General features: G+C 39.9%; 1 protein-coding gene across 5 annotated transcripts in view; it reads left to right on the top strand.

Moving 5' to 3' along the window:
- sipa1l2a (signal-induced proliferation-associated 1like 2, genome duplicate a) overlaps positions 1-27887 on the top strand; it is a 172446-nt gene that overhangs the window by 121146 nt on the left and 23413 nt on the right. For 4 of the 5 annotated variants that reach the window (XM_088350957.1, XM_088350958.1, XM_088350955.1 and 1 more), the window contains 7 exons: positions 5425-5699; positions 14975-15229; positions 15331-15477; positions 17136-17233; positions 17317-17405; positions 20220-20548; positions 22921-23103. In XM_088350957.1, the coding sequence (XP_088207083.1) occupies positions 5425-5699; positions 14975-15229; positions 15331-15477; positions 17136-17233; positions 17317-17405; positions 20220-20548; positions 22921-23103 (1376 nt within the window). The remainder of the gene's footprint in view (positions 1-5424; positions 5700-14974; positions 15230-15330; positions 15478-17135; positions 17234-17316; positions 17406-20219; positions 20549-22920; positions 23104-27887) is intronic. The other variant, XM_088350959.1, reaches the window with a different exon arrangement.

The following is a 27887-nucleotide window of genomic DNA, read 5'->3' as shown; positions in this document are numbered from 1 at the left end:
GACACAGAGAGAGGAAGAGACAAAGAGCAACAAAGGAGGAGAAAAAGAGAGACAGAGACTACGAGTGAGAGAAAAGGAGTGGAAAAGAGGGAGAGAAAGAAAGAAAAAGAAAGAAAGAAAGAAAGAGAGAAAGAAAGAAAGAAAGAAAAAGAAAAAGAAAGAAAGAAAGAAAGAGAAAGAAAGAGAGAAAGAAAGAGACAAAAAAGAGAGAGAGAGAGAGAGAGAGAGAGAGAGATACAAGGACAGTGTCTTTGTTTGAGGCACCTGGCTTTGGCAACATCAAGTGGACATATATCAACCTGCAGCTTGTTTTTCTCTTGTGCTTCTCTGAGAGTTGGGCCGCCTGTTTGACACCTGTCTTTCACCTTCTATCTCTCTCTTTCACTCGCTCTGTCTCTCTTTTTCTTTCTTTGTTCCTTTCTTTATCTGTTTCTTTTTACCTTCTTTGGCTCTCCCTTCCTTTTTTCCTTTTCTCTGTCTTTTCTCTCTCTCTCTTGCATCAACCTCCTCTTTCCTCCCTTCTCTCTTTCTATTTGTGTTTGGATTTTTTTTTCTCTTTCTTTCCCCCTCTCTCACTATTTCTCTTTTTATCTCTTTTGTTTAACATTCTCTGTCTCTCGCTCTCCTTTATCTCTCTCTCTCTTTCTCCCTTTCTCTCTTTCTTTGTCCCACCCTCTCTCGTGTTCTCCCCCTCTCTTTCTCTTATTTCTTTCTCTCTTTTTCTTTCTCCTCAATCTACTAGTCTTTCTTCCTTTCTCTCTCTTTTTCTTTCTTTCGTTGTTTCTTTTTTCTTTCTTTGTTTCTGTTTGTCTTTCTTTCTCTCTGTGTTTTCTTTTCATTCTTCCTTTTTTCTTTCTTTCTTTCTTTTCGTCCATCTCTCCTTTTCATTCTCCCTCCCTCATTAGTCTGGCCCCTGAGAGAATGTTTCTTCTATCTTGTGGCCCCCGAGTTAAAATGAGTTTGACACCCCTGGCCTAAAGCCTTTCAGCGGTTGCAGCTAAATTGATGAATTATCATGCAGCCAGCTTTGTTGGGACTGTTAGCATTAGCGGCTAGCGAAAACTGTAAATCGCAGCTCAAGCACTCGTAATGCTAATGCTAGCTGCTCTATGGCCACAAACGAGCATTTCGCGTCTAAAGTTTGCTAATGGTTACAACTCAAGTACTGCTAATGGTATTGCAGCTAGCTTTGTTGTGCAATTTATCATTAGCGGCTAGCAGAGGCTAAAAAACTGTGCAGCTCAAGCACTTGCGATGCTAATACGGCTAGCTAGCTGCAGTATGGCCACTAAACTTAACAATTCACAGTTCTCATCCTATCAACGGTTGTGGCTCAACCGCTGCTAATGCTAATGCTAATGCTTCCATTCTAGTTCCGGGGTTAGCATTAGCGGCTAGCTCTTAGCATTAGCAAGTAGCGCTTGTAGTAAACGGTTGCAGCTTAAGTAGCGCTAATGCTAATGCGGTAAGCGGAACGAGGTTACAACTCAAGTTATGCTGATGGTAGTTGGCAAAGTCTTTTAATTTTAGCTAGCTTTAGCGGCTAGAGGGGGCCTTAATGGCTTAAAACGTTTATAACTCAACTGCTGCTAATGCTAATGCTTCCATTCTAGTTCCGGGGTTAGCATTCGCGGCTAGCTCTGGCTGTAAATGGTTGCAGCTCAAGCAACGTTAACACAAATTCAGCTAGCTACTCTATAGCCGCTAAAAGTACTGATTCACGGTTATGAGTCTGTAGACAGTTACAATTCAACTACTGCTAATGGTCACGCAGCCAGCTTTGTTGTTCAAGTTAGCATTAGCAAGTAGCGCTAGTAGTAAACGGTTGCAGCTAAAGCTGCGCTAATGCGCCGAGCGGAACTAGGTTACAACTCAGGTTATGCTAATGGTAGTTGGCAAAGTCTTTTAATTTTAGCTAGCTTTAGCGGCTAGAGGTGCCCTTACATGGCTTAAAACGTTTACAACTCAAGTACTGATAATGGTAAGTGCAGCCAATTTTGTCATGACAGCTAACTTTAGAAGCTAGCGAAGGCTATGAATGGTTACAGCTGAGGCACTGCTAATACCTACAGCGCTAGCTGCTCTATGGTCACAAGCATCACTGACAGTTGCAACTCATGTGGTGCTAATGTTTGTGCAGCCCGTTTTATTATGTCAGTTAGCTTTAGCAGCTAGCTAATAAATGGCTGCAGCTCAAACACCGCTAATGCTAACCTTGCCATCGTGGTCCAAAGTCTTTTAACGCTTGCAGCTCAAATGGTGCTAAAGTGTCCAACTTTGTCGCGCCAGTTAGCATTAGCCGCTAGCTAACTCAAGCACCACTGATTTTAACGCGGCTAGCTCCTCGACGGCAGCTAGCATGAACAAAGTAAGTATTATCCGTCACATTATTGAAGTGAGAGGCTAATCTATTCGACATTGCCTACGGGATTTGTGACAGCTGTTTTACAAAAGATGATGATAAGCGCTAGCTAGCGGAACGAGGTTACAACTCAAGTTATGCTAATGGTAGTTGAGAAAGTCTTTTAATTTTAGCTAGCTTTAGCGGCTAGAGGTGGCCTTACATGGCTTAAAACGTTTACAACTCAAGTACTGATAATGGTTTTATTTATTACGTTAGTTAGCTTTAGCAGCTAGCTAATAAATGGCTGCAGCTCAAACACCGCTAATGCTAACCTTGCCATCGTGGTCCAAAGTCTTTTAACGCTTGCAGCTCAAATGGTGCTAAAGTGTCCAACTTTGTCGCGCCAGTTAGCATTAGCCGCTAGCTAACTCAAGCACCACTGATTTTAACGCGGCTAGCTCCTCGACGGCAGCTAGCATGAACAAAGTAAGTATTATCCGTCACATTATTCAAGTGAGAGGCTAATCTATTTGACATTGCCGACGGGATTTGTGACAGCTGTTTTACAAAAGATGATGATAAGCGCTAGCTAGCATGCGCGAGATATTAAAATGATGAAGGCCGGGATTTCTTTTTTATGTTCCTATTTGGTGCATATTGGTGCGGCGGATCTCCTTGGATTAGGATTATAGAGGTTGTAACATTTTAATCTGCTGTGCCTGGTTGTAATCTACATTTTTTTTAATATTTATTTCTCATTTCTTGGTTCATGTTTTGCTTTTGTGCTATTTTTAGCTTGTATTTTTTTCTTTTCAATCACGTTGCATACATTGCTTCATAAAAGAAACAAACCCCCTAAAACTAAAAAAAAGGGATAATGAGTTGAAATGTTTGATAATGCAAAAAGAAACAAAGAATATTTGTTATAAATTTGAATAAATGTTGATGGCTCTCTGAAACTTTTCTTAGTAAACCAATTAGAATTGGAGTACCGTATTTTCCGCACTATAGGGCGCACCGGGTTATAGGGCGCACCCCCAAAAAATAGTTTTTGGTCCTATATCTTCCTTCCGTACATAAGGCGCACCGGATTATAAGGCGCTACAATGGGAACGTCGACAAAACAGTCAGATGGTTCAGTCCAACTGATTACCCCCTTAACATTCCCAAAGCTTGCAAAGAAGCAAATACGTGTCTCAGACATGTACGGAAACAGTGTCTGTACGATGTCACTCAAATGCATCGTTCCAAATATCATTCGGAAGGTTAAAGTCTTGGGATTCAAGAAATGCCAACCATTCCTTAGTTTCTATTTTCTTATTCGCTCGCAACTTTACTGTGCATATGACAATAAACACTTGAGTTTAATTTGAAAAAAGACCCATCACAGAAACATCTAGATCACTCTGAATCAAGACACTGGGAAAATATATAGCCGGAGTAGCTCACCGAAGTCGTTGCGTTCAATAATAATGTGCAACCATGGTCCTCTTGTATCTGTGAGTGTAGTAAATCCAGGAGAGTAAAATATTTACAAATACAGAATGGTAAAACATGTTTCCTCTATGCCGTAGACAACCAAACTTGCTATTCACATTCATCTTTTTCGGCCAATTGCAGGCTTTGTTTTGCCCCTTTAGCCTAGGCAAGCCTGTAAATGATAAAAAGGATCCGCCCCCTTTACCTCTGAATAACTTTAGCCAATAGTGACTGATTCAAATGATGATTGACACATCTTTTTCGGCCAATTGCAGGCTTCGTTTTGCCGCTTTAGCCTATTCGAGCCTGTAAATGATAAAAAAGGATCCGCCCCCTTTACCTCTGAATAACTTTAGCCAATAGTGATACATTCAAATGATGATTGACACATTGGTTAGCAAATGAAACGCCGGTATATAAATCCCAGCATACACCGCGGACTACTTCGCGTTCGGGGGAAAATCTAGTCGGCGGCTGCTTGCCTTAGTTGCAAGAGTTTGCGACTTAATATTGATCCATATATAAGGCGCACTGTATTATAAAGCGCATGGTCAGCTTTTGAAAGAAATTAAGACTTTTAGGTGCGCCTTATAGTGCGGAAAATACGGTATACATAAAAACTTAAATAGCTCCCTGAAACATTGTACAATAAACAAATAAAAATGTCAATCCATCCAACATGACTTAATTTACCTTAAACAAAAAGTGCAAAAAGCAGAGCTCCTCTTTTAGAACCAGATTGACACATTTATGTTACGATAAAAGCTCATCACTTCCACTTTAGCGTCCTTTTGATGCTCTATCTCAATCCCAAACAGACATGTTTTATTGACCAACGCATGTTATGATAAGAGCTAATTTATCATTCTCCACCTCAACGTATCTCTAAAATAAAAAGTATAAGAAAATTATAAAACGTGCAGTATAGTCTGAAATGTATGAAAAATTAGGGAAAAAGTACAAAATAATACGAAGAAAAAATACTGAAAAGTACCACAAAAAACAAAATGTAAAATAGGAAAAAATTGACCGAAAAGAATGAAAAAACAAAACAAAAATAAAACCTTAAATATAAAAGTGAAATTTACTTTTTTTAAGTACTAAAACGTATTGAAAATGACTATAAAATACGACAAGTATAAAAAAGTACTAAATGCAATAATACAAAAATTACAGAAAAGTTTGAAACAGTACTGATAAGTACTAAAAAAAACCAATGGAAAATAGTGAAAAATGTACTGAAAAAGTACAAAACAGTGTGAAAAGTAATAAAAAGTATTGCAAAGTATTCACATGTTAAGTACCTTTTAATTTTTTTTTTTTAGTACTTTTCATATGATTTAGTACTTTTTTAGGATTTTTTTTCCTTTTTTTCGATTATATTTAAGTACTTTTTCATACTTTTTTGCAATTCTTTTCTACAAGTACTCAACTACTGAAAAGATATAAATAAATAATATGTTAAAAAAGCACTGGGAATGGACCTATTCAAAACAGCAGGTGACTTTTTTTTTCTTGTGCCGCTCTTACGCGATCCATTTACGGGCCCGACCCGGCCCGAGGACCCTATGTTTTAACGCCTCCGATCCCGCCGCTTTCAGATCACGACGCGAGGCTGCGAAACGGCGGAAATGACGCTACGTCGCAACGGCCTCGGACAATTAGGTTTCCACGTCAACTTCGAAGGCATCGTGGCCGACGTGGAGCCCTTCGGGTTCGCTTGGAAGGCGGGGTTGAGGCAGGGAAGCCGATTGGTGGAAATCTGCAAGGTCGCCGTGGCGACGCTAACCCACGAGCAGATGATCGACCTATTGCGGACCTCCGTGGCCGTCAAGGTGATCATCATACAGCCCTATGAAGACGGGACCCCTCGAAGGTAACAAGTTCAGGTTACGCTCGGAATGTTACACTGGATGAAAGGATAGCATTCAAACATAAGACGGAAGGGGGAGGAATAAGTAACTAAACTGTCACATTCATATCCTGTGGCCCCCAGAACAGGGTCAGCTTTACCTAAAAGCCCCCAAACATTTATAGGTTTCCGTATGTAAACAAGGATTACATGCAAAAAATGACAGCAGGGGGAGGAATAAGTAACTAAACTGTCACATTCATATTCTGTGGCCCCCAGAACAGGGTCATCTTTACCTAAAAGCACCCAAACATTTATAGGTTTCCGTATTTGAACGAGAATGGCATGCGAAAAATGACAGCAGGGGGGAGGGATAAGTAACTAAAAGTGATATGATCTGTCAAAACCACACCTAGGAACAAAGTCTTAGCTTTAACTAAAAGCACCTGCATGATTATAGGTTTCCATATTTTAATAAGGATAGCAGGCAATCATAAAACAGAAGGGGGAGGAATAAGTAACTAAACTGTCACATTTTATTTTCTGTGGCACCAAAACAGGGTCAGCTTTACTTAAAAGCACCTAAACATGTATAGGTTTCCGTATTCGAACGAGAATAGCATGCAAAAACTGACAGCAGGGGGGAGGAATAAGTAACTAAAGGTGATATAATCCGTCAAAATCACACTGCTGAACAAAGTGTTGCTTTAACTAAAAGCACCTGCATGATTATAGGTTTCCATATTTTAAAAAGGATAGCAGGCAAACATAAGACAGAAGGGGGAGGAATGTGTAACTAGACTGTCACATTCATATTCTTTGACCCCCCCCAGAACAGGGTCAGGTTTACCTTAAAAGCACCCAAACATTTATAGGTTTCCGTATTTGAACGAGGATGGCATGCAAAAAATGACAGCATGGGGGAGGAATAAGTAACTAAAGGTGATATTATCTGTCAAAAAACACTGATGAATACAGTGTTTGCTTTAACTCAAAGCACCTAAACATCTATAGGTTTCCATGTTTTGAAAAGGATAGCATGCAGACATAAGACAGAAGGGGGAGGAATAAGTAATTATACTGTCACATTCATTTTCTGTGGCCCCCAGAACAGAGAGGGCTTTACCTAAAAGCACCCAAACATTTATAGGTTTCCGTATATAAACGAGGATAGCATGCAAAAAATGACAGTAGGGGGGAGGAATAAGTAACTAAACTGTCACATTCATATTTTTGACCCCCCCGGAACAGGGTCAGCTTTACTTAAAAGCACCAGAACATTTATATGTTTCCGCATTCAACCAAGGATAGCATGCAAAAAATGAGAGCGGGGGGGAGGAATAAGTAACTAAATGTGATATGATCTATCAAAAAAACACAGATGAACAAAGTACTTGCTTTAACTAAAACCACCTAAACATCTATAGGTTTCCATGTTTTGAAAAGGATAGCATGCAAACATAAGACAGAAGGGGGAGGAATAAGTAATTATACTGTCACATTCCTATTCTGTGGCCCCCGGAACAGAGAGGGCTTTACCTAAAAGCACCCAAACATTTATAGGTTTCCGCATTTAAACAAGGATAGCATGCGAAAAATGACAGCAGGGGGAGGAATAAGTCACTAAATGTGATGTTATCTGTCAAAATCACATGGATGAACAAAGTGTTTGCTTTAATTAAAAGCACCAAAACATTTATAGGTTTCCCTATTTAAACGAGGATAGCATGCAAAAAATGACAGTAGGGGGGAGGAATAAGTAACTGAACTGTCACATTCATATTTTTGACCCCCCAGAACAGGGTCAGCTTTACCTAAAAGCACCAGAACATTTATATGTTTCCGCATTCAACCAAGGATAGCATGCAAAAAATGAGAGCAGGGGGAGGAATAAGTAACTAAATGTGATATGATCTATCAAAGAAACACAGATAAACAAAGTGCTTGCTTCAACTAAAACCACCTAAACATCTATAGGATTCCATGTTTTGAAAAGGATAGCATGCAAACATAAGACAGAAGGGGGAGGAATAAGTAACTGAACTGTCTCATTTCATATTATGCGGCCCCCAAAACCGAGTCAGCTTTACCTAAAAGGTTTCCGCATTTGAACGAGGATGGCATGCAAAATAATGTCAGCAGGGGGGAGGAATAAGTAGCTTAATTTGATATGATCTGCACAAATCACCCGGAAGTATAAAAGTAGTATTTATTTGTATTTTCAGAATAAAAAGCAAAGTAATATATGAGTACCCTGTTTTCCACCTTTAAATTTGATATTTCGTTTTTTAGTATTTCTGTAGTACATCTGTTGTGGTATTTTTGTTGTAGACAACATTGGCACCATTGTTCCCTCTAAAAAATCAGGGCTCCAAATTGCTAATTAAGAAGCCAATTAAGTCAAAGTTACGGTGCATGAAGGTCAAAATACACGGGTTCCCCTGACGTTGTGTCCTAAATGCGGTATTTTGAAGTCGAGTCGAAGTAGAACGAAGTTGAGTAAAGTCAGTAGAGTTTTTCGAGAGCCGGCTTCTTCGGCTCGGCTCACTAAAAAGAACCGGCTCTTTCGGGTCCTAAACGGCTCTTTGGGTTGTTTTTGCTTCTTTCATCCCAACATGACCAAATATGATGTAAAATTATGCACAAAATGACTTAAAGGAAGGGGGGAAAAAAGAAAAAAATACCAAAATGAAAAAGTAGTGAAAAGCTGAGAAAAAAAAAGAGACAAAGGAAGAGAAAAAAAGAAGGAAAAATTTAGAAAAAAAGCCAGAAAAAAAGAAAAGAAAGAAAAAAAGGAAAAAAGGAAATAGAGAACAAAAAGAAAAAAGTAACAGCTAGGAAAAAAACACAATAAGATTTTTTTTAAGGAATTAAAAAAAAAAGTAGAAAAAACAGGGAAAAAGAAGAAAAAGTTTGTGTTGCGTTCAAATAATTTCCAATTAAGTCAATCTTGTTGCCAACATTGTACTTCCACTAAAAAAATGTAATTAAATACAGTTGTGTATCGTGCAACCGACTAAATAAGCCCCCAAAAATGTTAATATTATGCGACAAAATATGTCAGGAAATAAAAAGAAATGGATATCTTGTGAAAGAATGGTAAAAACAAAGATGCCACACTTGGGATTGCCGTTGCTCACTGTTGTTTCAAGCGTTGCTCACCGACTTTGTGTGAACGCTCAGACCCGTGGAAAATTACTGGGAACATTGATTGGCACCCCCCCCAAAAAATTGAGTTTTTAATACTTCATCTACTTTTATAGATATTGGCGGGCCGTATGAAAAAGCCCAACAGTCGCATGTGAGCCCCCGAGCCGTAGTTTGCCCACCTACGATATAGAATTGTGATGGTAACATAGGAAACAAGAAGCTCTCGGCTTCCTTGTTCCATTGTGTCTCGGTTAATCAGAAATTCAATGCGCCCCCCTCCTTTTCTCCGGACCCCCGCCGATAACAATCATCAGTTTGGACATTTGGACGGCCGCTCCTGACCTTTACTTTGAAAGGGCTTTCGGACTTGTCGCCGTGGATTTTCATCCTAAAGCTCCCTGCGATGACACGGCGCTAAAGCAAAACATTCACATAAGTGCTTCTCTCTTTGAAGTTCCTTCCAGGCCATTCGTGACAAACTTTTCCTTTTTTTTCTGCTTTTATTTTGAAACACACTTTCTGAATGACCTTCCGGACAATGAAGGTCATGGCTTTTCGACTCTTTGCTGTGACACGGACTGTGGGAACGGATTAGTTCTCCTTTCTCCCTCGTGGAGGCTTACAGTGCCTATTTAAAGCTTCATTTGCCATGATTCAGTCCTCTGACGCATTTTTTCTTCTGTTTCTTTCTCTAGCCACTCGTGTTATCCACTTAAATGCGGGATTATTGTTAGCTGCTCATGCTTCGTCCTTCAGTATCACTTACCTTTCACAACTGCTTTTGTAAGTCAACGTTTCCAGGTCTCATGATTCAGACATTTTTCAACTTGGTTTTCAACTGTTTCCTTCTCTAGCCGCTGATATTAGCCACGGCTTGCTGTTATTGTTAAATGCTCTTGCTTCGTCCTTCAATGTCGTTCTCCTTTCCCCGGTTTTTCATGCGAGCGGATGTCTCTGAGTTCAGTGATACAGACATATTTTAAGTTAGTTTTCAACTGTTTCCTTCTCTAGCTGGGGATATTAGTCACTTGACAGCAGGTGACGGCTTACCGTTATTGTTAAATGCTCCTGCTTCGTCCTTCAGTATCACGTACCTTTCACAACTGCTTTTGTAAATCAACTTTTCCAGGTATCATGATTCAGGCATCTTTCAACTTGGTTTTCAACTGTTTCCTTCTCTAGCCGCTGATATTAGCCACGGCTTGCTGTTATTGTTAAATGCTCTTGCTTCGTCCTTCAATGTCGCTCTCCTTTCCCCGGTTTTTCATGCGAGCGGATGTCTCTGAGTTCAGTGATACAGACATATTTTAAGTTAGTTTTCAACTGTTTCCTTCTCTAGCTGGGGATATTAGTCACTTGACAGCAGGTAACGGCTCACCGTTATTGTTAAATGCTCCTGCTTCGTCCTTCAGTATCACTTACCTTTCACAACTGCTTTTGTAAATCAACTTTTCCAGGTATCATGATTCAGGCATCTTTCAACTTGGTTTTCAACTGTTTTCTTCTCTAGCCACTGTTATTAGCCACGGCTTGCTGTTATTGTTAAATGCTCCTGCTTCGTCCTTCAGTATCACTTACCTTTCACAACTGCTTTTGAAAGTCAATGTTTCCAGGTCTCATGATTCAGGCATTTTTCAACTTGGTTTTCAACTGTTTCCTTCTCTAGCTGGGGATATTAGCCACTTGACTGCAGGTTATGGCTCGCTGTTATTGTTAAATGCTCCTGCTTTGTCCTTCAATGTCGCTCGTTTTCCACAGCTTCTCATGCAAGCAAATTTCTCTGATTTCAGTGATTCAGACATATTTTAAGTTGGTTTTCAACTGTTTCCTTCTCTAGCTGCGGATATTAGCCACTTGACTACAGCTCGTCTGTATGGTTAAATGCCTCTTCTTCGATTTCACCCGCCTTCCTCAGCTTCTCATGCAAGCGAATGTCTGACTTCAGTGATACAGACATATTTTAAGTTGGTTTTCAACTGTTTCCTTCTCTAGCCGCTGATATTAGCCACGGCTTGCTGTTATTGTTAAATGCTCCTGCTTCGTCCTTCAGTATCACTTACCTTTCACAACTGCTTTTGAAAGTCAATGTTTCCAGGTCTCATGATTCAGGCATTTTTCAACTTGGTTTTCAACTGTTTCCTTCTCTAGCTGGGGATATTAGCCACTTGACTGCAGGTTATGGCTCGCTGTTATTGTTAAATGCTCCTGCTTTGTCCTTCAATGTCGCTCGTTTTCCACAGCTTCTCATGCAAGCAAATTTCTCTGATTTCAGTGATTCAGACATATTTTAAGTTGGTTTTCAACTGTTTCCTTCTCTAGCTGCAGATATTAGCCACTTGACTACAGCTCGTCTGTATGGTTAAATGCCTCTTCTTCGATTTCACCCGCCTTCCTCAGCTTCTCATGCAAGCGAATGTCTCTGACTTCAGTGATACAGACATATTTTAAGTTGGTTTTCAACTGTTTCCTTCTCTAGCCACTTGACTGCAGGTTATGGTTCGCTGTTATTGTTATATGCTCCTGCTTCCTTCCTCAATGTCACTCGCCCTCCACAGCTTCTCATGCAAGCGAATGTCTCTGAGTTAAGTGATTCAGAAATCTGTGTCCTGTGGCTGTGTCCTGTCATTCAGGCATGTTCCACCTTTTTCCATTGTTTCCTTATCTAGCCACTTGTGTGAGCCATTCGGCTGCAGTATAGGTAGCTGACAGCCGTTATTGTTAGCTTCTTCTGCTTTGTCCTTCGGTGTCGATCACCCTACACTGCTGCTCATGCAAGTGAACGGTTCTTAGTATTGTGATTCAGACCTCTTTTGATTTGATTAACTGTTTCCTTCTCTAGCCACTCATTTTAGCCACTTGGCTCCAGGCTGTGGCTGTGGGGTCCATCCATTTGTCTTTCAATGTCATTCGTCCAACCATTCGTTTGACCACACCAATGCTTCCGTCCATCCAGGCCAGTCTAGAGACATAGTCACCTCAGGGTGTCCTGGGTTGTCCCTGAAACCTTCTGCTGGTGGGACATTCCTAAAACACCTCACAATGGGAGTTCCCAGGAGGCATACATCTAGTTATGAATTATAGAAGCACATTTTTCATCCATGACCACGTTCCAACACAATTATCCTGAGCTTCGGCAATGTAGATCAGGAATAAGTCCAAGCTTGAGATGAATGAACAAGCTTTCCATCCGGTTGGTGTGAAACATCTCCGTTCTTCTAGTTATTCACACTTGAAGCATACGTGTTTTGGTCAATTATTCACAGCAAAGGACCACATCTACGAAAACGGCTGGGGATTTCCCCGTGATGTGCTCCTTACGGGTGTGAACCGGAGCTTGAGGGGTTACCATCTCGTTTCGTTGTAAACGAGGAGCTGGTCTCTGTAACGGCAGGCACGGATTACTTCACAATCGGTTCCTCTAAGATCTCTGGACTCGCCACGTCTACATCGCGTTCAACCCTCGGCAGATCTCGGAAAACGTAATCACGAGGGCCATGCTTGGAGAGCTTGCACGAGATCCAGGACGCTTAACCCTGACCCGTCACCGTATAATCCCTTTTTCACAAATAGTATCTTCGGTCTGAAGGCCACTGAGAAGCTCTCTGAATTGAGGACGGACAATCGTTAACGCAGTAGACCCCCGGGATAGGACGTGAATCTAATTTGAGTTGGGGATCGTTTGTAGGATTAAATAACAAAGAAATATACATGCTAAAGAAAAAAACATTTGCCTTTGGTGTGACTGGTCTAGTGGAGTAGCAGGTGAATGCAAAGGAAGAAGACGGCAGATTCAAATTATAACAGATTATAATCATTCCACTTATGAGGATTGCAATGCCCTTGATTTAATGGCCTACTTATTTTTTACAATAGTCCCGATTGGTTACAGCTATGTACCCAATCAATTGTTATAGTTATGAAATTTAGCGAGGGTAGTGATTCAAGTGACTTTTTTAACATTTTTCGATAGCAACTAGCTTCGTTTCCGTGGTTATCATGTTTTTGCTTCTCTCTCTAGCATCAGGACAAGCCTAGGAACCACAGCAAACAAATTCAGTACAAAACTCCAGTATTGTATCGCCGACTCGCAAAATCTTTACGAAACACACGAGATCTGAAATGAATGCAGATAAAGGCATCGTGGGAGGTAGTTCCGCCAATACCATGTCTGCATTTTCATAATTCCTAACCGATAGCAGACCAGCATTTTATGTCAGTTTTGACTGAGAGCAGAGAAGCAATTTAGAGATATCCAGGGGCATGCGAGAGAATTTGTCGCATGGTGAATATTGTAAAGTGGGGCCTAAATGTTAAACGAAAGTTTTAAGACTATCCTTCATTTTGAGGGGTTGAAAATCGGGCCATAAACCACAGCAGCTACACCTCGTTAAGAAACTAGCACGGCAATTTAAGAGAGAGGCAAAGAGAGGAGAACAATAATGGGTGGATAATGGGAAAAAAGGCAGTGAGAGAACCCGAACGTAATGATTGACATTTTTAAGCCTGACCCAGTCCAAAATTTGGGTCTGGCATGGGTTTAAAATCTTACCTCTGCCATGAAGGCTTTCCCTACTACTGCTCTGTTTAATCCAAGGGTCTCCAACGTGGTGCTTGCGGGCACCAGGGTGCCCCCCTAAGGACAGTTGAGGGGCCCGCGGAAATGTTCCGATAATAGCGCTGGGTCAGTGCTGGGACATCAAGATTATCTAGTAAAATAATTTTTTTTATTAGTTGACCGACTCAATGTAACCTCATTTTTAATTATTACCCTAATAATAACATAGTAACAACATAGTAATAGCATATTGTTATCGTACAAATTCAGTTAAACAAATTCAAGTATTGATAATAAGAGAATAGAATGAGAATGTATTTGTGTATAAAACACATTTATTTATTCACATTTTTATTGATGTACTTTACAGGAAATACAAAAAAAATAATTTTATGGGTTTTATAAAATGAATGAGCAAGAAATTTGCAGTTCTTTAGCTTTGTAGCTAGCTATGTTTCTGCCTTATACTGTATGGCTATTCAGCAAGCTATCTAGCTAGCTTTTTAATGTTTTGCATGCTATCGAGCTAACACAATTTTGGCCCCTTTTAAGCTAGCTATCTACCTTTGTTTTTACCTTTTTATCGGCTTATTTAGATGGCTTTTTACTTATTTAGTTAGCTATCTAGCACTCCTTTAATTTGTTAGGAATTAAATATTAAAACGTATCGTTTACCAAATTGTTCGAATGAGTTATCTGACTCCATTAACCAAACACAACCTGCATTCTCATAACAATGCGCGCTCGTTTCTTGATGGAAAAAGATGGACAAGAATAGCCGACATTTTCACAGTGAGAGAACCCGAACGTAATGATTGACATCGCAGATTCAATCTCTTAAATAATTTAGCTAAGTGAACTCCATCGAATTAGCCGAATTAGTGTCGCTCGTGTCTCCGTCAAGCCTCCTCTCTCGATCTTCTCGCTTTCTTCACGATTTTTTTCCGCAAGCTGGTGTGCTGGCTCCTCCCATGGGCGTGCCAGGAAAGCTCCCTCGCCTCTATGTCTGAAATGCTCAAAACATCCCAGAGGATTTCTGGGTCACCAGGGCTGTCTGCGCCGAGAAGTGCTGTTTATCTTATCAGCCCTTTGTCCCAGTTCCCCGCTGTTTCTGTAAACATCATTCTCCACTAGGTTGCATTGACCTCGCCCCACAGCTCAGCCAGTGAATATCTTTTGCATTTAAATGTAACTTGTATTTGATCGTACAAAATCCTTTATAGTCAAATGTATAAAATCCTTCAAATTGTTTACCTGTTTAATGATCTAGCTAACGCTCAAGCTACCTTTTCAGCTATATAGCTAGCCATCTAGCTAAGTCGCTATTTTAGGAGTAGCCCCAGTTTAATCCATGACAATAAAGACAATTCAATTCTAAAATTGGAGTTGAATTTTAAGGTCACTTATAGAACGAAACGATGCCACCACAAAAGGGTCTTAAGACTTATAACATTGGTAAAATGGCGGCGCCCTCTGTTGGCTGCGGCTGCATCGGCTCGCTACAACGGGTTAGGTGTATCGACATTTCGTGGAAATTATTATTATTATTATTATTATTAAACTATTTCCCCGTCTTACCGAATCCCGCCACCAGGGGCTGCTCAGAACTGTATCGCATCCCCCTAGTGGAGTACAAGGTGGACAGCGAGGGCACCCCCTGCGAGTACAAGACCCCCTTCAGGCGCAACACCACCTGGCATCGGGTGCCCCCTGGGGGCGGGGCTCCCCCGTCCAGGGGCTCGCCCACTCAGGGGCCCGATCGGCTCCAGTGTCAGCAGATCCTGCAGCAGCACCAGGTCTCCATCCCGCGGAGCACCTCCTTCGACAGGAAGTCGCCGGACGGATCCAGGTACTCTTATCTTCGTTCAGTTTTTGACCCGGGTTTTAATGAATTCGCTACGTGTCCTTGCTGCCATGCTAATCAAAAACTCCGATTTCTGGTTCTTTCAGAAACATGCAAGATCTGGAGAACCCTCAGGTGACGTCCTGCAACAAGGGGGACACCCATTACCGAAGTTCTCCCAGCAACCAGTCGTCCTCCAGCGATCCTGGACCTTGCGGTAGCAGTTCCTGGTCCCAGCAGCCTGGATTTGACGGGTAGGCCACCCGAAAACTTCATAACCTTGAGTCCTTTTGTAGGATCAGATCTGGTTTCTTTTATCTGTATCAATAATGGAGTTACAGTACACCCCGGGGATAGGGTGTCCGATACAATACTTGAATTTAGGCTGAAGTGAGGCTAAAGGGAGTAAAAACATGACAACCATGGAAACGAAGCTTAGGATTATCACGAAATACCAACAAGGCACAGGAATCATTACTTTCTTAAGTCGCATGGCTGAAACCAATTGACGATCGTAACTATTATAAATGCCCATGCCACTATTGGCTGAACTACCTCCCATAATGCCTTTCTCTCTCCTTATTCAGTTCAGAATCTTGAGTGCTTCGTAAAAACTGTGAGTCAGTGAGACATCACTGTATTAATTTGTAGGTATCCAGTATCGAAACTGCACCTGACACGGAAAACTGAAAAAAATGCAAAGGATAAAGCTTTTCCCTTGGCTTTGTGTCCAAGAAAGAAGTGGTGCTAAAGGGAGAAGTAAAATCATGATAACCATGTGATTATTAAGAAATATGAACCAGGCACAAAGATTTCTACCTTTATGGCCATAACTTAATACAAATGCCAATATACTATTCGCTAGACTTTCTCTCACAATTTCTTTCCCTCGCTTTGTTCAGTTCAGAATCTTTACGGGGATGATACAATTCAGTATTTTTTCGTCCTGTATTTATATGCAAAGGCTCCCAAGACTTGTAATGATGCTAAAGGGAGAAGTAAAAGCCTGAACTACAACTGGTCATCCTTTTTTTCTTTCGAGGTTATTTGTTAGGTTTTTTTTCATGTTTGTCGCAACAATCGTTAAAAGAGAAAATAAAGTTTAAAAAAAAATCCCCCTAAACATAATAACCATGGCTTGCGACGGCCAAAAAATTAGGAAGAAGGCAAGCAAACTCCTAGCATGGCTGTAACCAGTCTGTGATCGTGACTTTGATTGAAAATAAGGAAGGTGATTAAAGCAATCAACCCTTGGAAGTTTTAAAATCAGTTTTAGATGCAATCCACCATCTCCACACTCCTCTGCATCCACCTGCTACTCCACTTTACCAGTTCAAGTCTTGTCACACAAAAAAGGTCAATATATATATATATATTTTTTAACCTGTTGATTTATTTCCAATTTTATTTATTCCTATGCGTGTATCTTACATAAAAGCGGTACTTCCTTTTTTACTATTTTGGTATTTTAATGTTTTTTTTCTGGGGTACCGAAGTTTCTAGATGCATTAGCTAGTTACCATTGGTTTCTATCCCCACACTGTTGTCTTTTTTAATGATAGTCCAAAACATTACAGCCATGTTCATTGGCGAGGAATTTGTGTGCCTTCTTCATATTTCATCGCAAGCTTCGTTTCCCTTGTTATCATGTTTTTGCTTCACTTTGTAAACTCAGATTCACATCCCGAGGCACTTCTGTACATAAAGAAGGAGCATCCATTATCTCCAATAGCTTTATTCATAAACCCTGCTGGGAAAAAAAGACGCTTCTACTTTTAGAGTAAGAGAGTTCCTGTGCCGCTGAGTCATCTAAAAGCTCCGTGTTTCTTTTGTTCCCCGGCTAATTATCGTTGCGTCAAATCTATTTCTTCGTCCTCACGGAATATATATATATCTATTTTGGGATTTTCAGATGCCCTTCTCCGATTCTCCACGAGCACGGAGGAGACATCCAAGGAGGTGACGGTGACGTCCGTAGGGAGCCCACCTTGGAGAGGACCCGGTCGGCGGGTGAGCGCTCCGTCACCTTATCAAATAGGAACGCTATCTATTTTCATCCTTTATTTCTTGTCTCTTTTGCCTTTTTGTGGCAGAGGCCAAGTGGCACGTACCTTCGACTAAGATCCTCAACCCTCTCAAGCAGAGAGAAGGGAGCAAGGACTCCCCCAACAAGCTCTCCAGGGTAAAAACGCATCCATACTTAAAAAAATACCCCCAAATAGAAATTGAACCCCAAAAAACACGATCAAATATTACATTGAAAAAGTAAATACGTGAACAAAAAAATAATAAAAAAAAACAATAAATAAATACTTAAATAGATGAATGAGAATGTATTAAATATCTTTAAAAAGAACAGGAAATAAAAACAGAAAATTAAAATATCTACAAAATAAAATAATCAAAAAAAGGAAATACTTAAACAAATATATATATATAAATAATGAAATGACAACATCTAAATACTTAAAAAAGATGTAAATTAAAACATTGATGAAAATATATATTTTTTAAAAACAAAGAAAATAAACAAATTACCAAATACCTAATTAATAAGCACACAACATTTTTGGGAATAATCTACCAAAAATATACAATTTACTACTTCAAATATATACGTAACTGTCATGATTACCAATTTGATTCACCTGTGCCCGCTCAATTTGCGCCAACCACCGTGAGTTCTGATTGGCTCCCTGTCACTATTTGAACCCAGCCCTGTCTGCCCCTGTTGTCAGTCCGTCTGCGAACCTCTGTGTATACAAGGCAAGACTTTTTCGACCCTGACTCCCGCCTGTCCCGTTTTTGCTCCCATTTGTCTCCTGCTACGACCTGTTTTGATCCCTACCACGTCTTCTCTCCCGTCCCGGCTTATGACCCCTTTTTTGATCCCGGCTACGTCTACTTTCCTGTCCTGGCTTACGACTCTTTTCCGACCCCGACCACTTTTGTCTCCCAGTCCCGGCTACCGACCCGTTTTTCCATTCCTGACACGCCATCGCTCGCTACGGAAAATCCGTGTTCGGATCACAATCCGAGTCAGAGAGCGACTTGCTTCCCGTGTCCAGCGAACACCAGATCGTGTGCGCAGCCCTTCCTCTTTCTTTCAATAAAACTTGTGGGAAACGTCACCCAATTGGGTCCTGTTTCCGTTCTGGTCCTGACAGTAACGCATAAAAGTAATTAAGAATAAAACAAGTAAAGAAATACCAAAAAATATTAAACTAGGAAAAAAAATATCTAAATAACTAATAAATTAAAAAAAAAAAACACATTATTCATAAAATGAGTTTAAAAATACACATAACAAAAAGTTAATCAACAAAAAATGAACACATTATTAAAATATGAGTATTTAAAAAATATTCAAATCGATAATTTTACTAAAAATATTTTTTTATAAACAATTGAATACATTACAAAATATATACCTAATTAATACGTAAACATGTTTTTCAAATATCCCAAAAATAAACAAATTAATAATAAATAACTAAAATAAATATGAAATACATAAATTCATTCAAATAATAAAAAAATACCCTCAAAAAATAAAACATTTCAATTTAATATATGAACAAAAAGTAAGCTCAGGGGGTAGAGCGCTCGTCTTGGGATCAAGAGGTCATAGAAATGCAGACCATTTACCATTTAGCATCTTGATTATCCTCAAAATGTTTGGAGGCTGACTCCCTATTGGTGAGTGTGTGTGTGAATGGGTAAGTGTGAAGCACATTGTGAAGCACTTTGGGAGGTCTTCATTGACTTGAAAAGCGCTATAGAAATGCAGACCATTTACCATTTAGCATCTTGATTATCCTCAAAACGTTTAGAGGCTGACTCCCTATTGGTGTGTGAGTGTGTGAATGGGTAAAGTGTGAAGCACATTGTAAAGCGCTTTGGGAGGTCTTCATTGACTTGAAAAGCGCTAGAGAAATGCAGACCATTTACCATCTTGATTATCCTCAAAACGTTTGGAGGCTGACTCCCTATTGGTGTGTGAGTGTGTGAATGGGTAAAGTGTGAAGCACATTGTAAAGCGCTTTGGGAGGTCTTCATTGACTTGAAAAGCGCTAGAGAAATGCAGACCATTTACCATCTTGATTATCCTCAAAACGTTTGGAGGCTGACTCCCTATTAGTGTGTGTGTGTGTGAATGGGTAAGTGTGAAGCACATTGTAAAGCGCTTTGGGAGGTCTTCATTGACTTGAAAAGCGCTATACAAATGCAGACCATTTACCATTTAAACAAACAACCAGACACTAGACAATTTGCTGTGAGAGTTGGGGCTGGATTTGGAAGATGTTAGCACGTAACCGTTAGCATGAAATAGTTAGCATGAAGTCGTTTAACTCAAGATGTAGGTGTTGTTTTATACTTGGGATTTACCGTAAATTCCGGAGTATAGAGCGCACCTGATTGTACGCCGCACCCACCACATTTTAAGAGGAAAACCAATTTTGTACTTACACAAGCCGCACCTGTATATAAGCCGCACGCGCCCACATTAAAAAATGTAACACAAAGACAAAATTAACCCAAACCCGACTTTAAGTCCCGCGATTGAAACTAAATGTCTTTCATTAAAGTACACAGTCCAAAAATCACAGCCGGCAAAATGAACAGAAAATGATACCGGTACTTATGGTTTGATGCAGAACTGCAGAGTCCGGGTCCCGTTGAAAGTAATCCAAGGAAAAAAGTGTATATTTCCAAAGGTAAGGGTGGGAAAAATATATATCCACTATTGTCCGCCGCGTCCACAAACAGGTCTGTCTGTTCCTCACCTTTACCGGTCCCCACTTCCTGTCACCCCGCGTTTGTTCCGCCCCTTCTTTTTCATTCGCCCGTGCAAAACATATCAGAATTAGTGTCTAAAATAAATACAAATAAATACATTACAACAATATACAGTTGCAAATACATATTATACATGGGTTACACATATTTACAAAGAAAGACTATTTACGCGTGTTCCCGTTGTTTTCGGTATTAGCTCGGCGACAAAAACTCGAGCCACTCGAGCAGCAACACGCTTTCCAGCAACGCTTCCAGCAACAGCGACGACAAACATTTCGCTTGCGGCGACCTGACGGAAGGCGACATCTTGTCGGGCCTCACGCACGTCAAAGGAGCCTCCACCGATAGCGGCATCGATACCAACCCTTGCGTCCTGCCCGCCTCTCGGGTCCTGATCCAGAACCGGACCGAACCCTCCTGGGTGTCCGAGCGTCACCGGGACCAGGAGGAACGGGGGGATACCTACCCGCAACGCGTCTTGGAGGGAAGCGTCGGGGATCTCAGTCAGATCTCATCGCACTCCAGGTAGCCAATCGCTTTATTACGTTTAATCGGCGTCAAAGCTTGTGTTGGGTAGGGTTACTTTAACTGGATTACTTTCAATTACTTTTGGATTACTCCAATACCAAATATGACAAAAGAAACAAAATATGAATAAAATGACTCAATTTTGTGCAGGCTTGTGGAGTAACGGTATACGTGGAACGGCAAAAATGATGTCGGCAATCTGTTGGGATTTATTTTCATTTTGTTTCTGTCGCATTTGATGATCGTTTTGCCGGAGATCAAAGAGATCAAAGCCAGGAGAGAAAGCTTACCACGTGTTGTGAGTCATCATTTTATTCATAGTTTCTTTTGTCTTTTATTAGCGGGCGGCAGTAGCTCAGGAGGTAGAGCGCTCGTCTTGGGATCAAGGGATCCCAGTTCGAATCCCGGCTCGTCCGTGTTACATGTTGAAGTGTCCTTGGGTATGACACTGAACCCCTAATACCCCCAATAAGCAGGTTAGCGCCTTACATGGCTGCAAGGCCGCTATTGGGAAATGTGGAGCACATTGTAAAGCGCTTTGGGAAGTCATTGGCGCTATATAAATTGCAGATCATCATTTCATTAGTATATTTGGTATTGGCGTAATCCAAAAGTAATTTAAAGTAATCCAGTTAAAGTAACCCTACCCAACCCTGGTTGCGAGGTTGGTATCGGTCCTTGAAAACCTTGAAAATGCTTGACTTTTAATGTTGTGTTTTCAAGGTCAGGAAAGTGCTTGGAAATGCTTGAAATTGTTGCCCTGTTTGGCAGTTTGGCTCTATAGACTATGTAATTAATAGGGAACATTTGTGAGGGAAAATGACAGCAACACTGGTCTACTAATGATCCCAAGAGCCAAAAAGAAATCTGGAGATTTGAGAGCATTCTCCATCCGGGACCTGGTGCTGTGCAATGCTCTTCCCCCTGAGATTTGATCTGCAACCTCAGTGGAAATGTTTAAATCTAAGCTTAAAACACACTTCTATTCTATAGGTTATGAATAACCTATGTTTTATGTTGACAATATCTGTGTATTATTTGCCCTCATGTAGGTTTTAGATCAGGGGATGGTGTCATAATAGTCCGTAGTTTGCAATAGTCTTTGATCTGTGCAGCCCTTTGAGACTCTTTGTGATTAAAGGTGTCACAAATAAACAGGACCTGACTTGACTTAGTACGCCTGCGCTGGTGGCTTGTCAAATATGGCGTGTGAAGCGTCACCGCCCCCTACTGGTCACACCCAAGAGGACAGCTCTGTTTAGAAAACCAGCTCTTTTGGCTCAGTTCCCAACAGCCTCTCAGATTTTCTGTTTTATCAACGATCTATTATCAATTATAATACAACATCCATTCATTTTCTGCATCGCTTATCCTACATGTAAACATTTTTCACCAAATTATTTAGGAATGAATAATTTCATGTTCACAGAGGAAAAATTTCTGGAATGTGAGATTGAAATTATTTTCTAATATAAAACAATTGTCAGGACGCGAATGGAGACAGGACCCACTCGCATAACGTTACTCATAGTTTTATTGGGAAGAAGGGAAAGGAGCACACACACGATCCGGAAATTGCGGGGAGTAGGTTGCTCAGACGCGGAAATGGGACTTCCGTGATTAGCGATGGCGGTGTCGGGAATGGAAAAAAGTCAAAAGCCAGGAGAGGAGAGTAGACGTGGTCGAGATAAAAAAAAAAAAAACGTATCGTTATTCATGGCGAGAGAACAGACGAGGTCGAGATCAAAACAGGTCGTGATTCGGGACAGGACAGCAGACTTGGTCTAGCTTAAAACAGATCGTAGCAGGAGAAAAACAGTAGCAAAAGGCGAAAAACAGGACAGGCGAAAAAGGGCTTGCCGTGTAAAAACGGAGATTCGCAGACGGACCGACAAAAGGGAACTGACTGGACAGAGTTTAAATACTGACAGGGAGCCAATCCGTCAACAAGCTGCAGCTGGGGCCACACGGGCGGGGCCAATTGGGCGCCATGGCAACCGTGACACACACGGGTGCGGCCAATTGGGCGCCATGGCAACCATGACAACAATAGAAAAATCTGATGACGATATCATTTGACAAAAAGAAATCAGCAGATTCGTATTGAAATCATTGCTTATTGCAATCTTTGTGCCAAATTAATAATTATTACAAATAATTATTTCAGTATAATTGCTTCATCGCTCATTCCCTCCTGACATTTATTCATCATTATTTTTTCATGCATCCATTTTTTCTTGATTCTTAACTCATTCACTACCCCCGACGGCTATTACCGTCCAAAAAAGTCATGATTTCATCCATTCACGCTATATCCATGTTTAAGTTGCGTTCATTGTTTTCTTTCATTTTTGCTTGTTTTGGGTCAGCGGATCACTTCGCTCCGGCAGCCCGTTGGCTCGCGGCGTCAGGTTTCGAATGTCGGCCGACTCGGGTCCGGGACTCGAACCCGGGCCGGGTCCGGAACCCGATTTCTCAACGGCTCGTTCGCAGCCGGATGAAGAGAACGCCGGTAATGACGATGATGCTCAAAGAAAACTGGACGAGTTTGGGTGAGTCAAGTGGAGATGTTGCATGATCCTCTTCTGGATCATTCAAGTGTTCTCTAGAAAACCTCTTTTGGATCATGCAAGAACTTTCTTACTAACTTCTAAAACATCATCTTCACTGATGTTTAAGAAACTTCTAAAATATCCTTTTTTGGATCATCTGAATTTTCTCTGGCAAACCCCAAAAGGAAGTTTTTGAACCTTAAAGTTCTCTAAAAAAATAGTAAAGATCCTTCTCTAGATATTCAAGTGTCCTCTAGCAAACCTCCACAATATAATTTTCTGGATCATCCAAGTGCTCTCTAGAAAACTTATTTTGGATCATGCAAGAACTTTCTTACTAACTTCAAAAACATCATCTTCGCTGATCTTTAAAGAACTTCTAAGATATCATTTTTTGGATCATCTGAATTTTTTCTGGCAAACCCCTAAAGGAAGTTTTGGAACCTTAAAGTTCTCTAAAAAGAAATTAAAAATCTTTCTCTAGATATTCAAGTGTCCTCTAGCTAACCTCCACAATATAATTTTCTGGATCATCCAAGTGCTCTCTAGAAAACTTCTTTTGGATCATGCAAGTACTTTCTTACTAACTTCTAAAACATCATCTTCACTGATTTTTAATAAACTTCTAAAATATCCTTTTTTGGATCATCTGAATTTTCTCTGGCAAACCCCAAAAGGAAGTTTTTGAGCCTTAAAGTTCTCTAAAAAAATAGTAAAGATCCTTCTCTAGATATTCAAGTGTCCTCTAGCAAACCTCCACAATATAATTTTCTGGATCATCCAAGTGCTCTCTAGAAAACTTATTTTGGATCATGCAAGAACTTTCTTACTAACTTCAAAAACATCATCTTCGCTGATCTTTAAAGAACTTCTAAGATATCATTTTTTGGATCATCTGAATTTTCTCTGGCAAACCCCTAAAGGAAGTTTTGGAACCTTAAAGTTCTCTAAAAAAAAATTAAAATCTTTCTCTAGATATTCAAGTGTCCTCTAGCAAACCTCCACAATATAATTTTCTGGATCATCCAAGTGCTCTCTAGAAAACTTATTTTGGATCATGCAAGAACTTTCTTACTAACTTCAAAAACATCATCTTCGCTGATCTTTAAAGAACTTCTAAGATATCATTTTTTGGATCATCTGAATTTTTTCTGGCAAACCCCTAAAGGAAGTTTTGGAACCTTAAAGTTCTCTAAAAAGAAATTAAAAATCTTTCTCTAGATATTCAAGTGTCCTCTAGCTAACCTCCACAATATAATTTTCTGGATCATCCAAGTGCTCTCTAGAAAACTTCTTTTGGATCATGCAAGTACTTTCTTACTAACTTCTAAAACATCATCTTCACTGATTTTTAATAAACTTCTAAAATATCCTTTTTTGGATCATCTGAATTTTCTCTGGCAAACCCCAAAAGGAAGTTTTTGAGCCTTAAAGTTCTCTAAAAAAATAGTAAAGATCCTTCTCTAGATATTCAAGTGTCCTCTAGCAAACCTCCACAATATAATTTTCTGGATCATCCAAGTGCTCTCTAGAAAACTTATTTTGGATCATGCAAGAACTTTCTTACTAACTTCAAAAACATCATCTTCGCTGATCTTTAAAGAACTTCTAAGATATCATTTTTTGGATCATCTGAATTTTTTCTGGCAAACCCCTAAAGGAAGTTTTGGAACCTTAAAGTTCTCTAAAAAGAAATTAAAAATCTTTCTCTAGATATTCAAGTGTCCTCTAGCTAACCTCCACAATATAATTTTCTGGATCATCCAAGTGCTCTCTAGAAAACTTCTTTTGGATCATGCAAGTACTTTCTTACTAACTTCTAAAACATCATCTTCACTGATTTTTAATAAACTTCTAAAATATCCTTTTTTGGATCATCTGAATTTTCTCTGGCAAACCCCAAAAGGAAGTTTTTGAGCCTTAAAGTTCTCTAAAAAAATAGTAAAGATCCTTCTCTAGATATTCAAGTGTCCTCTAGCAAACCTCCACAATATAATTTTCTGGATCATCCAAGTGCTCTCTAGAAAACTTATTTTGGATCATGCAAGAACTTTCTTACTAACTTCAAAAACATCATCTTCGCTGATCTTTAAAGAACTTCTAAGATATCATTTTTTGGATCATCTGAATTTTCTCTGGCAAACCCCTAAAGGAAGTTTTGGAACCTTAAAGTTCTCTAAAAAAAAATTAAAATCTTTCTCTAGATATTCAAGTGTCCTCTAGCAAACCTCCACAATATAATTTTCTGGATCATCCAAGTGCTCTCTAGAAAACTTATTTTGGATCATGCAAGAACTTTCTTACTAACTTCAAAAACATCATCTTCGCTGATCTTTAAAGAACTTCTAAGATATCATTTTTTGGATCATCTGAATTTTTTCTGGCAAACCCCTAAAGGAAGTTTTGGAACCTTAAAGTTCTCTAAAAAGAAATTAAAAATCTTTCTCTAGATATTCAAGTGTCCTCTAGCTAACCTCCACAATATAATTTTCTGGATCATCCAAGTGCTCTCTAGAAAACTTCTTTTGGATCATGCAAGTACTTTCTTACTAACTTCTAAAACATCATCTTCACTGATTTTTAATAAACTTCTAAAATATCCTTTTTTGGATCATCTGAATTTTCTCTGGCAAACCCCAAAAGGAAGTTTTTGAGCCTTAAAGTTCTCTAAAAAAATAGTAAAGATCCTTCTCTAGATATTCAAGTGTCCTCTAGCAAACCTCCACAATATAATTTTCTGGATCATCCAAGTGCTCTCTAGAAAACTTATTTTGGATCATGCAAGAACTTTCTTACTAACTTCAAAAACATCATCTTCGCTGATCTTTAAAGAACTTCTAAGATATCATTTTTTGGATCATCTGAATTTTCTCTGGCAAACCCCTAAAGGAAGTTTTGGAACCTTAAAGTTCTCTAAAAATGTTTAAAAATCCTTCTCTACATATTCAAGTGTCCTCTAGCAAACCTCGACAATGTAATTTTCTGGATCATCCAATAGCTCTCTAGAAAACTAATTTTGGATCATGCAAGAACTTTCTTACTAACTTCTAAAACATCATCTTTACCGATCTTTAGCGAACTTCTAAAATATCATTTTTTGGATCATCTGAATTTTCTCTGGCAAACCCCAAAAGGAAGTTTTGGAACCTTAAAGTTCTCTACAAAAAGTTTTAAAAATCCTTCTCTAGGTCATACAAATGTTCTCTAGCAAACCTCTAAAATAGAATTTTCTGGATCATCCAAGGGCTCTCTATCAAATTTCTCAAGATTTGTTTTCCGATCTATCCATGTGTTCTCTAGCAAAGGTCTAAGAGATCCACTTCTGGATCATCCTAGCGCTCGCTAGCAAACTTTTAAGATGCTCTGCTGGGTCGTCCAAGTGCTCTTTAACAAAGCTTTAAAGTATATTTTTCTGGATCTTCCAAGTGATCTCTGGAAAATCTACAATATTTCTTTCTGGATCATCCAAGTGCTATTAAGCAAACTTCTAAAATATGTTCTGCTGTAGCATTCTAGTGTTCTCTAGCAAAGATCTAAAATATCCTTTTCTAGATCATCCTTGTGCTTGCTAGAAAACTTTGAACTTCCTCTGTCATCAAAGTACTCCCTAGTGAAACATTTAAACAATACTCTCCTGGATCATCAAAGTGATTTCTAGCAAGTTTTAAAAAAAATCCTCTCCTGGATCATTCAAGTTCTTTCTACAAAATGTCTAGAAGATCCTTGTTCTAGATCACAGGTGTCAAACAGGCGGCCCGCGGGCCAGATCAGGCCCACTAAGGGATTGAATCCGGCCCGCGAGACAACACTCAGAGAAGCACAAGAGAAAAACAAGCTGCAGGTTGAAATATGGACACTTGATGTTGCCAAAGCCAGGTGCCGCGAACAAAGACGCTGTACTTGTATCTCTCTCTCTCTCTCTCTCTCTCCCCCCCACTCCTTTTCTCCCGCTCTCTGTCTCTGTGTCTCTCTTTTTCTCTTCCTTTGTTGCTCTTTTTCTCTTTCTCTCTAACTTCCTTTTTTTTTACTTTTCTCTCATTTCTCTTTCTCTCTTCATACCCTTTGCGCTTTCTTTTCTCTTTTCTCTCCTTCTGTATTTCTATTTCTCTTTGGATTTCTTTCTTCCTCTCCCTTTCTTTTCCCCCTCTCTCATGACTTTCTATCTTGTTTCTCACGCTCTCTCTCTCTTTTTCTTTCTTTGTCCCGCCCTCTCTCCTTTTCCCTCCCTCTTTCTCTTATTTCTTTATCGCTCTTTTTCTTTCTCTTGAATCCAGTAGTCCGGCCCCTGACAGAGTGTTTGTTCTATCGAGTGGCCCTCGAGTTAAAATGAGTTTGACACCCCTGTTCTAGATCATAAAGGTGATCTCTCGTAAATCTTCTACAGAATCATCTTCTGGATCATCAATTTGATCTCGAGTAAATTCGGGAAAAAAAACCTTTACTGAAACATTAAAACTCTCTAGAACATAGGTGTCAAACAGGCGGCCCGCGGGCCAGATCAGGCCCGCTAAGGGATTGAATCCGGCCCGCGAGACAACCCTCAAAGAAGCGCAAGAGAAAAACGAGCTGCAGGTTGAAATATGTCAACTTGATGTTGCCAAAGCCAGGTGCTTCGAACAAAGACACTGTACTTGTATTTCTCTCTCTCTCTCTCTCTCTCTCTCTCTCTCTCTCTCTCTCCGTCTCTTTCTCTCTCTGTGTCTTTTTAATTTCTTTTGCTCTAACTTCCTTTTTTTCCTTTTCTCTCTTTTGTCTTTCTCTCTTCCTACTCTTTGTGCTTTCTT

Source organism: Urocampus carinirostris, chromosome 13, assembly GCF_059441175.1.
Source record: "Urocampus carinirostris isolate Australia breed hairy pipefish chromosome 13, RoL_Ucar_1.0, whole genome shotgun sequence".
Lineage (NCBI taxonomy): Eukaryota > Metazoa > Chordata > Actinopteri > Syngnathiformes > Syngnathidae > Urocampus > Urocampus carinirostris.
Note: the sequence above shows the minus strand (reverse complement) of the source record. Positions and strands in the feature narration are given on the sequence as shown.